The sequence below is a fragment of the Balaenoptera physalus genome, assembly GCF_965194825.1.
Source record: "Balaenoptera physalus genome assembly, chromosome: 11".
Taxonomy (NCBI): domain Eukaryota; kingdom Metazoa; phylum Chordata; class Mammalia; order Artiodactyla; family Balaenopteridae; genus Balaenoptera; species Balaenoptera physalus.
Window position 1 is genome coordinate 5,642,634 of NC_138896.1, and position 12,048 is coordinate 5,654,681.

The 12,048-nt window shown below is 49.2% G+C and overlaps 1 protein-coding gene across 1 annotated transcript in view; it reads left to right on the top strand.

Annotated features, from left to right (window-relative positions):
* The first annotated feature begins 672 nt into the window (after positions 1-672).
* The window catches only part of BMP6 (bone morphogenetic protein 6), a 146,745-nt gene continuing 135,369 nt past the window's right edge, over positions 673-12,048 (top strand). Inside the window, exon 1 of the mRNA XM_082413337.1 lies at positions 673-2,132. Within this exon, the coding sequence (XP_082269463.1) occupies positions 1,526-2,132 (607 nt within the window). The 5' untranslated portion in view covers positions 673-1,525. The remainder of the gene's footprint in view (positions 2,133-12,048) is intronic.

Below are 12,048 nucleotides of genomic sequence, written 5' to 3' on the forward strand. Positions count from 1 at the left end.
GCGGGGGGCGCTTTTTTACTACACTCTCTGATTACACCCTCTTTCTTTTGGGTGCTAGCTTAAGAAGCGAAGCCGAAGGCCAAATGAAGAAATAAATCAAAATACTCGGAGCCCAAGCCCTCAGGACGACGGGTATGGCTTATATTTGGCCCTCTCTGTGGCGTTTGGGAACGGCTTCTCCGAGGGTGTGCCCCAACTTCCATCAGCTGCCTTTGGAAGGCACGTGCAAGCTCAACGCCTGTGTTACATCAATTAGAGAAACTAAGGAAGGAATGGGAAAAAGCGATGGTTTTCTGTTCTTCTTCAATTGATTCAGGTGGCATTGATTTAACAGCTGATTTTACTTTTATTTAGTTAAGGCATCAATTTAGGCCTTTTATGGGATCGTAAAAGGGAAAGGTTCCCATCGGGGTGTTGATCAGATCTTTCTTCCTAGCAGTGACCTCTTTGCCTTTGCCACCTCGCCACTCCTCGGGTGCCTCCGAGAATTCTCTGTACTTGAAACCTACGCGCGGCGGAGGCGATGCCTCCCGGGAGAGGGAGGGTGAAAGAAGGGGGCGGGCCTATTTAAATACAGGCGAGACGCGCCTCTTCATTGGCCGCCAGCCTGTCCGTTACCAAGAGGGCGGGGAGACCCGGGGGCTGGAGTGCGGTACCTGAGCGAGACGCGCACCAGAAAGCCCACGTTGGCCGCTGCGGGGAGCGCGGCTCCGAGAGGCGGGAGCCTGCGAATTCCGGCGCCGACGCCGCCGCTCCGCGCACGGGTCCGCTTCCCTCCCATCCCTTCTGCGAGCGGGGTTTGCAGGGCAGCCGAACGAGCACGGAACGGAAAGCAAGAGCCTCACCGCCTCCGCTTGGGGAGTGGAACGGCGCGCCGAGATCTTGAGGGGGAGCGACAGTGCCGTGCCCGAGGGCGGAGGGGCGCGGAGTTCGTGAGACGGAGAAGGAAGTGTAAGCCTCGCGGAGAAGGTGGGCATCTCGGGACGCCTGGTCCGCCACGGCCGGGGCCCTGCGGCGGGGTAAACTTCACGGCGGCCGTGCAAGCCGGGGAGAGGCGTGCGCGGGGATGATGCCGGGCACCCTCCCCAGCTGGTGAGCGGCCCCGCCGTCCGTCCAGCCGCCCCGGAGGGCGCAAGGCAGCGCACGTGCGCGGGCAGCCGGACCCCGGAGAGACTGCGCCGTGACCCGCCCAGGAGCCAAGGCGCCGGCTGCCGCGCGGCCCCGACTCGGACGCACCTGGCCCGGAGCTTGCGCCTCCGGGGACCTGCGCGGGAGCGTGGGGCTCCCCCCCTGCCCCTCCAGCGGCCCTCCCGGGGATCGCCCCCTTCGCCTCCCCTCCAGCCTGGGCAACTGCGGGCGCCCCAGACGACCATGAGCGATACGGACTGAGGGCCAGGAAGGGGAAGCGAGCCCGCCGAGAGGTGGCGGGGCTCCTCACGCCCAAGGGCCACCGCGGCCGCGCTCCGGCCTCGCTCCGCTGCTCCACGCCTCGCGGGGCCCGCGGGGCCAGCCCGGCCCGGCGGGGATGCTGGGGCGGAGGGCGCCGTGGCTGTGCTGGTGGTGGGGACTGCTCTGCGGCTGCTGCGGGCCCCCGTCCCTGCCCGCCGCCGGGGGCGCGCTGCTGGGGGACGGCGGGCGCCCCGGCCCCGCGGAGCCGCCGCCGCCGCCGCCGCAGACCTCCTCCTCGGGCTTCCTCTACCGGAGGCTCAAGACGCACGAGAAGCGGGAGATGCAGAAGGAGATCCTCGCCGTGCTGGGCCTCCCGCACCGGCCCCGGCCCCTGCACGGCCTCCAGCAGCCGCAGCCCCCTGCGCTCCCGCCGCCCCCGCCGCCGCCGCAGCAGCCTCGCGGGGAGCCCCCGCCCGGGCGGCTGAAGTCCGCGCCCCTCTTCATGCTGGACCTGTACAACGCCCTGTCCGCCGCCGACGACGAGGACGGGGCTTCCGACGAGGAGAGGCGGCGGCCCGGGCCGCGCGGAGGGGCCGGCTCGTCCCAGCCCCGGCAGGCGGCCCTCGGCAGCAGGAGCGTCCTGGCCCCCGGACCCGGCGGCGGCGGCGCGTCTCCACTGACCAGCGCGCAGGACAGCGCCTTCCTCAACGACGCCGACATGGTCATGAGCTTCGTGAACCTGGGTGAGGATCTGGGGGAGCGTAGCGACAGGCACGTTCCCCCCCCCCGACCCCCCTTTCCAGTCTCCCGGGCCCGGGGACGGGGAGTGAGAGGGTGGAGGAGCCCCTGGCGCTGGGGAGCCGGGCTGGCGCGGCGGGGACGCGGGGACGGGCCGGTTGCCCTCCCACCACCTGCGCGGCCGGGGGCGGCACGTGCGCTCCCCGCGCCCGGGCTGAGCGCGGCGGCGGCGGGCGGGCTGGGACGCTGGGTCCCGAGAGCGGCGCTGGCTGGCGCGTCTCCGTGAGCGGCCGGAGCACGGTCCGCGCTTTTCCCGTTGCTGCCCGGCTCGGGCCACGGCAGCCCGACTGTGGCACAAAAGTCCGGCCCGAGTGGAGCCAGCTGGGAAGGAGAAAGCTCTTCAGCACTTTCCCCTCCTGTTTTGGTTCTGCATCCTTAACGCTCTGAGTGCCAGTTTTCCCACCGGGACTCTGGGGAATCCGAGAGCAGCTGAGAACTCTGGAAACTTGACATGATTGCGTTAAGTGGTATTCACGGAATTGGGGGAGGAGGGATGCAGAAGGAGGTCCCGAAAGGACCGCGGAAGGCGCGCCAGTCCCGGCCAGGCGGGGCTCGCGCGGGTTTGGGGCCCGACCCCGAGCCCAGTTGGGGTCACCCACCCAGTGCCTTCGCTCACATGCCTTTGGCCAGTGCCCCAGAAGGCCGAACTTTCGATCAGTGCGGCTCCAGCTGCACGGGCAGGGAAAGGGTGCGGGTTGGGGGCCGGGGTTGGGCCCTGAGCTGGTCTGAACCGGTTGCCAGGCAACAGAATGGAAATTCAAGGGCGGCTAAATCGGGCTCAGCCACAAATGTTCTGTGGCAAACCCGGACGGAGTCACAGAGCCTTTTCCCCCTTGAGTTTTCTCATCTGTTAATGAGACCGGCGTAAGGAAGACTTTTTCCAGAATCAGTGCCTCCGATCTGTGCTACTCTTCATTCATAAACTGACTCAGCTTAGCGTAGACAAAGCGATGTAGGGGACGCGTTCTCTGCGGGGAGAAACGGGGCGCAGTAGCCACGCCCCAAGTGGGCGCAGCCGCGCGGTGGGGTGGGTCTCCGCGGACTTCCTTTCCGGTGCGAGACGCGTGGCTCTGGCCGGGCCCCAAAGTGGGTTAGCAGACACTTAACCAAAGTAGCACCCACGTCTCCAAGCCACGTCGAAGACGTCCGTCTTTTAAGGACATTATTTACTTGAATGATTCCCATGTAAAAACTTGAAGCGAATCTTTTACAAGTATCTCTAGGAGATGGTTCTCAACTCCGCCGAGCGTTGGGGGAAGGAAGGAGGAGTGGGGCCGAGGGGCGAGGTCCGGGAGGGTACGGAGCAGGACGATTGACATCCAGGTGGTGCAGAAATCCTCCTGGGAAAAAACTCATGACACAGAATCTCACAGGGAGTGGAGTCTCCAGGCCTGCCAGCCTTGCTCTTTGCAGTGCCAGGGTTTCTGATTGGACAGGAAATGTCACAGTGTGTTGGGACAAAATCCAAGGTTGAGCCACCTCCAAGAAGTATTCTAAGGAAATTCTCATGCCAGTCAGTAAAGTTGGGCGGCAGGGCGCGTGGGCGGGAGGAGAGGGACCAGTGCTTTTCCTTATTCTAACATTTCTGCTGCTCCTGGCTTAGTAAATTCCACCCATTGCCCCCCTCCCTTAAGTTTCCCCACAGCCTTGGGGAAATGTGTTACTGCCTTTTGGGGGTAGTCCCAACCTGAACAAAGTGGGAAGAATGGCACTTCTGGCTTCTTCAGGGACAATCCTATTATAGTCTCCAGAGAACGGTTCCTAGGCTTTACACCATGGTTCTCGACCTTGATGACCATTAGCATCACCTGGGGCATGGAAAGAAGTAAGGGATGCTGGACTGCGCCTTAGAGCAGTTAAGTCAGAATCTTAAGCTGGTGAGTTTCTGGCTTTTTTTTTTTTTTTGCCTTAGGTTTTTCTAATGTGCTGCCATGGTCAAGAAACATTGGCGTGGGAGATCCTGATGTCTGAAAGAAATCAAAGCATCCCAGAAAGCAGTTAAGAGCAGTGCTTCCTGTGTCAGTGGCTCCCAAACATTGCTGTACATGAGAATTACCTGGGGGCTTTTGAAGTCTAGATGCCCAGGTGGTACCACATATCAGTTAAGTTAACGTATGAGGTGGAAGCCAGGTGTCAGCGTTTTTAAAGATTCCCCAGGTGATTCCAGTGTTTGGGAGCCACTGGTATTTGAAATTGTGAGAATTAGCTTGAGTAAAGTATGGTGACATTTACTGTGTTTAGTGACCTCCAAATTCTCCCCACTCCTTGCTTTTCTGACCTTTCCGGGTCTACAGGTAGACACTGCTTCTGAGTCGCACTGCTTGAGGCTAGTTGTCAACTAATCCTGCTAAAGCGATGGTTTAACATAGTATCTGCTTGGGGATATTTTCCTTTTTCAGAAAGATTTTTAAGGATTCAAAAAACAACACTGAAAAATTCCAAGAGAACTCAACAGTAGGGTCATTTCAGGCCCGGGACAGGCTGATATGGAAGGAAAAAGATCGCTAGGTAGGGAATTCTGTCCCATGCCCCTCATATCATAACACTGGGCTTTCTGACTGCAAGTTATGACTATCTGTAGGTCCAATCCTGGACTCCACATGGGCAATTAGAGGAGAAAATCATTTCCAGGTAAGTAGAATCCAAGTCACAAGCTATGCCACCTGCCAGTCAAGCAGCCCCATTTAATCTTAATCCATTTAGCAGTAGGAAAGGGGAATTTCATAATGAGACGCTAAAAATGTGGTAAAATCTGATTATCATAGCTCTGAGCATAAGGACAGTTCATTTGAAGGAAGTAATTGCTTAGCAATGTGGATTCTCTAAATAAGGAGAATTCCTTATTGATAATTCTGGGAGAATTCCACAGCTTTCTTACTCTGTGTCAATGGCATGTTAGCTACTGCGTTACGTGACTAAAGAATCTACAGAAAGAAACAGGTTACAGCATGGGTTTTAAAGTATTCTTATACCTACTGACTTAGGTAAGTTACAAACTGAAATAAGGGAATATGTTACCTAGTTGTAAACACCCTTCTTCCCTGGGACAGGGGAGTAACTTACTCATGAAATACATTGAAACTGCTTTGAGCCTTGTCGGTCAGAGTGGTTATCAGGAAGTATGAATCAACAGGATGCATTTCTCTTGCGTGTATCCCAAAGGCTGGTCATTTGACCGGCCCGCTACTGTTTATGTTGACGGTTTTACACCCTCTCTGGGTGAGTAGTCTGGGGATGTGTAACCTCCTTGGTCCTAACCGGCTGGTGTGCAGAGTGCCCGCTGGGCAAGCTTGACGCACTCGTGAACCTGCATTCAATCTGGGCAACACATGCCATTTTCTACTTGTTTTCTAATGCTAAGAAGTGTCTTGGCAGCCTAATAAGCAAGCCTGCCTATTTGGTGACCTTGGAGAAATATCCTGAAATAGCTCAGGTCTTAGCTTAAAATTCACCTTTGAGAAGAAGCCTTCTCTAACCACTCCGTAGAAACTGGCGCTGCCCTCACCCCCACCCACTTATGTACCATCACTGCACCCTGTTTATTTCCTTGGTTGCACTTATCACAAGGAGTATTTTTTTTTTTTTTTTCCTTTTAAAATTTGCTTACTCATTTGTTTGTCACCCCTCTAGGATGTCAGCCTGGAAAAGCAACCGGGCTTAGCCACTGTTGTAACCTAAGTTCCTAACATAATGCTGAGCGTACAGCAGGTGCTTAATCAAGATTGAATGAATGAAAGTAGACACATTCATTTACAATTCATATTTCACTCATCTGGAAGGGTCTATCGATGTTTTATTTAGATCATTTACAAATGGTATACCTGATTTTTATTAAGAAAAATATTTGAGGTAAGTGAAGACATTTAGGACATTGAGATTCATGATATCTGATGTATATCATCATGCTTTATTAATATACCTCTTTATTAGTTACCCATATGTATATTAATTTGTAATACACGTTACATTTGAGAGTAGTGCAAAGGTTTCATTAAATCTCTGCATTTCAGACTTCATTTATTTATTTTAAATTAATGAGGTGTTGATCTACAGATGCTAGGATACAATGAAATCAAAAACTCAAACTATGGTCAGAAAAAGGAATCAGCGTGTGTTAGTACAAGTAACAAGAAACTTATTGTACTAAAAACACTGGCAATCTTCTGAACAAAATTACTCTCGGGAAACATAAATTAGAAGAAAAATGGAATACTCCCTACTTGGATTTGTAACGAGATACACTGTACTGTCTTTTTCTCACAGGATCAGTGGTCCTATTTTTCATTTAAGCTGCCTGTACTTAGGAAGATTTTTGTTAGCAGAAAATAAATCCGTGCCTGCAAGCTATTCACGGCAAAAATAGTTTGGAGAATTTGGTTGCAACTGTGTGGCTCAAAGAAGGAGCAGATAGTCTCCTAAAGAGATTTCAAATAGTCAATGGTGAGATTCAGTGGTGTTTCAACAAAAAAAGTTGTACAAAGTGTTCTTCAACTCGGATCAAAGGGCAAGCAGATATCATTGTTTAGACCTTGGATGGTGCTTCCTTTGCTTCTCCTAAGAATGGGTAGAAATCCTTTTGAAATGTGCTGAATCATTCTTGGTTCCTCCACTTGAGAGCTTACCTCTGATTAGCATGGAGGAAGGATTCCTAGTGATATGAACATCTGTGTAAGTGAAAAAAACCCAAACTTCAGCACTTTCTTCAGCATGTAATTGTTTCATCACTGTGTCTTTAGAGTTTAGCTACTTTAAATGTTGGGCTTCACATCAGTATTTTCCTTGGATACGGCGGTGGGAGGGTGAATACTGGATATCAAAGGTAGGACAGCAAACTCTCAGATAACCAACTGCTCTCTCATCTTTGCCTCTCCCTCATCTGTTTATGAAGCTGAGTTAGGAAAGGAAAGCACAAAGCAAAGCGAGTACAATTTCTTGGGTAATTAACCAGCTTTGTGTAATTTTTTTCTCAAGTCAGTCCTCTACTGTTTCCCATTCTGTATTTAAAAATGAATTATTCCATGGAATGCTCTTTTTTCCTTAGTATAAAGCCTTTGCAGTTTTCTCTTTTTTTGAAGTCCTCTCCCTTTTGGGTTCCCCTCCCATGTACGTCACCACAGTGCCGTAGTAGAGTTCCCTGTGCTGTACAGTATGTTCCCACAGTTGTCCATTTTATACATAGTATCCATAGTGTGTATATGTAATCCCAATCTCCCAGTTCCTCCCACCCCACCCGTTGCAGTTTTCTCTTAACTTTTCCATTTGGAGCCTTATTCTGAATAAGGACAAGCCTCTCCTCTTGTCTGAATTTGTCACATCACCACCTTTGGCGCCTCCAGCAGTAGGAAGGAAAGTAGGCAATATTTTAATCGGATCATTGCATTCCTGACTAGACTAAGCTTCTGTGAGTATCTGAGTAAAAGGGGTAGAAACCAACATAGACACTTCCTAAGATGCGAGTCCTTTACAGAGTCCCATGAGTGTAAACAGCTGTGATCCATTAACCTTTCTCCCCGACCCTCCCCAGGCCATTGCCCTACCCCGCCGCATCCTAGGGAGGCGACATAGTGTCCTGGCTGAGCGGCTGTCACCCAGGGGCTGATAGGGCGGGCAGGTGGCATCTTCTCCTCCCCTTTTGTGTTCCCCACGAAGAGCTGGCGTATTCTGTTGCCCTCATTTCTGTTTTCATCATGACAGCTGAGTTGCTCTTATTCAAGCACATTTTCTCATAATACCCTTACTTCCTGGCTCCCCCTTCCTCCACCTCTTGCCCTCTGGAAACTTGGGACCAGAAAACGGTCCCAGTCCTACCTGGAATGTATGAAAGTGGTGACAACTATGTCAAGGAGAAGGAAAGCCATTCCCGTTTTCACAAAAATTAGTTACTAAAGAACCAGGGCCAGATCAACCTCCAAAGTTTTTGTGCGTGCCAGAAATTCTCGGGGCTGCAGAGTTGTACCTGTATGTCTTCTCCCACAAGCTTTTTTTAAAAATGCTTTTTATTTATTTTAATTTTTGTGTGTTTTTATCTAAAAAATTTTAATTGAAGTATAGTTGATTTACGATGTTGTGTTAGTTTCAGGTGTACAGCAAAGTGATTCAGTTATACATATATATCAATTCTTTTGCAGATTCTTTTCCCTGATAGGTTATTACGAGATATTGAATATAGTTCCCTGTGCTCTACAGTAGGTCCTTGTTGTTTATCTATTTTATATATAGTAGCGATGTATATGTTAATCCCAAACTCCTAATTTATCCTCCCCACCCCAAGCTTTAGAAATAGGACATTGTAGTGCACTGAAGCAGATTGGATTTTTTGGCTCAGTTTACTAGTGTTTTGAAAATATTGTTCTCTGCAATTACTCTTTCCACTGTAAATATGTAGTATTTCAGCCTCCTTATGAAGTTAGACTCTGGAGCTGGCTGGGGACACACAGCTACCTTCCATCACGTTGTTTTTCTGGAGGAATGTGCCCAGCAAAGGACAACCCGTTTTTTAAGTTGGGTTTCCTCTATCAATAGGCAGTTGGGGATGATTGGTCCATTTGTGTTATCCATGGGTCCTAGAGTTTACAGCTTGAAAGGTTCTTGCATATCATGTTTTCTGTTGTGTTTGCAGTTACATCTGTTAGATGTACTTAGAACCGTTTCTTCCTCGCTGCTGGTACATCTTAAGGCTGAGGAACAACCAACAGAACCACAGAGAGAGCCTAACGCATCAGAGGAATAGGGCTATCGAGTTGTTGGTCAGGTGTGAGTGGATAATTCAGGAGAAATTATAAAAGCATGCAAGACCACAGCCCACGGCAAGAGATGGGGAGCCCAAATCTGGAATTTTGTGGGTTTTCTCTTAGTGGATAGCATTCTCTCCTAGAACTCTGCTTTTAGTAAAGAAAAAACTATGCATCTCTAAAAATATCCCCCTCTTTGGTATGTCGAAGGACTGTTGACCTTAAAGAATTGTTTTCTGCTCCAAAAATGAGTTGAAAACCATGCTGCCCTGAGCGGCATTGTTCTACTGATGTCCGCAGGCACTGATTCTCTTCCTGCCCTGCCCATATCCATTATTAAAGAGATTGGGTCCATAATAGAGATGCTATCTAAATTGCATCAGGTAATTCCTGGATGGGTCCCCACGGTCCTGTTATCTCTAACCCAGTCCCAGATGACTGGGTCGAAGACTCCCCTTCAAACATTTTTGCAGAATGAGGTTCTGGTTCTGAGTGGGAGAGCCTTCCTGGCTCTTGGGTTTATGGGCACACGCCCTTGGTTCCTGATCCTGCCAGATAGTTCGGGGATTGTCCTACGCCTGAAATGTCCTTGCTCTGTAGTGCTGATTTTATGTTCAGATTGTTTTCTCATCATCTGAGAGCTCCGAGGGGGGAGGAGCGGGGTGGCTTCACAGCAGTCAGAAAGCACCACCCAGGAGCCCTCTCCACGCTGCACTTTGATATCCGCCGACAGCCTTATTATGACTCTCCTACCACTTACCCTTTTCACCTTGTCCAGAATGTAACTTCCAGCCTTAAACATCTGCGCCTGTTGATTGTTATTCCTGTGTTTACAGTCTTGTTGGTTTCCTGTTCATGAACATGGGCTGGCAGAAAATTCTGACTCGTGTTTCAGCAGAGCATGAGCTAACTGCATCATCCGTGTGAGCTATTTTCTGGTAGCTGATGAGGCCGGGAGATTTTTATGATCGGCCTTACTTAATCTCTGAGACCGCTGATTTTCTCTCCCCCACCTTTTCAGTCTATGAGTTGAAATATTCTAAAGACAGAACCTTGTAAACTACACAGTGAAGGACTGAAAGTTTTACTGTTTTTGCAAATTTTATTGAACACTCTTATCAGGATAAATTAGCAGAGAAGCTGTGCATTTAAAAAAAAAATACACTTTACTTTTTAGAGTAGTTTAAGTCTACAGTAAAATTGAGTGAAAAGCTCAGATTTCCCACATAACCCCACGCCTCCGCATGTGCACAACTCCTCCCGGGATCACCATTCCCCACCAGAGTGCTACATTTGTTACAGTCAGTGAGCCTGCATGGACACATCGTTATCACTCAAAGTCCATAGTTTGCATTACAGCTCACTCTTGGTGTCGGACATTCTGTGGCTTTGGATGAATGTCTACTGACATGTATCCATCATTATGGTACCATACAGAGTAGGTTTCACTGCCCTAAAAATCTTCTGTGGAGAAACTGTACGTTTAGCCAGAAAAGCAAATCAGTAAAAATCCTAAAATTCAAAATATGCAGAGTTTGGGGGAAGGGAAACAAAATACGTTTGTTGAACAATATTTTGTTTCTGCTGCTTTACCCCATCAGTGTATAAGTAATTTTGATTGACTACGTAGGCCTTATTTTGTGCTTCTGTGTGTTGACACCAAATCCATTAGAAATCTCTCTCTTTTTTTTTTTTTAGTCTAGGAGTTTAAAAATCTTTTTTCGCCCACATACTTTCAGTGAGGTGTCTGTCACCATAGTACCTAGACAATCCCTCAGGCAGAGATATGAGCGATTAAATTTCTCCCTGGCTTGTGCCCTGTTTGATCCATGCTTGGCGGGATTTGGGCGAGTGAAAGAAAGAGGCCTGAAGAATGAACAAGAATTAGAGGAATTCTGTACTCGTAAATTATTAAAATTTGAGAGGTTGTTGGGGGAGGGGTTAAAGTTTTCAGAAAGGAAGAAAAAATATTGTTAAAACTTAGTGTGATTACTGCATTGAAAAACTCACAAAAATACCTTTTCGTGGCCTTAGTGGCAGGATCGGGGACTTGAAAAGGTTTCCTCAGGAGAGACTGTTTAGATCAGATTAAAATTAAATTAATAGAGACTCCGTAAACCAGAGGTCTTTGTGGGTGAGACTCATTTGCTTTCAACTGTTTTCTAGGAGAAAGGGCTACACAAATTAATGGTAAATAAATGAGAAGATGCAATAATGTAAACAAGGGACATGGTAACCGTAAAGAGTGCTGTTGAACAAATAGTTAGCAATTCATTTGAGGTAGTTTGGGAGCTTGTGAGCATTTCTTTACAAATACTGTACAGGTGAGACACTTCATGAATTCTCCCCAGGTCTCCTCGTGTCAGCTATGCGTGTTATTGGGATGTCTTCTCACTGAATTCTAGCTAAATAACCTCCTTTATTTCCCCCACATCCCTGCAGAGATGAAACCTCTCAAAAAGAGGAGCTTGGGACCAGGGCCAGATCAGTGGATTTGAGAAATTCAGCTTTGTTCTCTAACACCTGACTTGGAATGCGCTGTGGTTTAACTACCTCTCTGTCTGGTGGGATAGAAGTTTAATCAAGCTAAAAGTGAAGTGATACCGAAGGGTGGGGCTAAGATTATGGAGGTTAAAGTGAGGAAGAGACAGGTGTCTTCAGTTGAAGGTATTTGGAGAGTTGCATTTTTCCCGAGGTCCATGGAACAGGCCTTTGCATTTTTATGGGGTCTGTTTAGGGCAGAATCCCCTAATACCAGCTTTGGGAACTCGTCCCACAAATCTGGCACCTTGCTTATTTCATCTACTTAATTGATGTTGTTTGTCTCTGTTATACATGCACATACATGTCATCACTATAAGATGTGGAAGCCAGCATAGCTGCGGGGATGCAGGTGGTACCCACTGGAGCTTAGTTTCTCCCTCTCTCCTCTTGCTTTTCCCTTTCTTCTCTTCTTTTCCTCCCATTAATAAATTTGGCAACTCCATTGCATTTTTTTCCTATTTTCTATCTGTTCTTTTTCCGTAGTGCTGATGCCTTTGGTTGTCATTGACCTAACAGCAGATTGTATACATCTCCATGGATTCTGGTAGCTTCTACCACCAAAACGATGCATTGCTCACTAGAATGG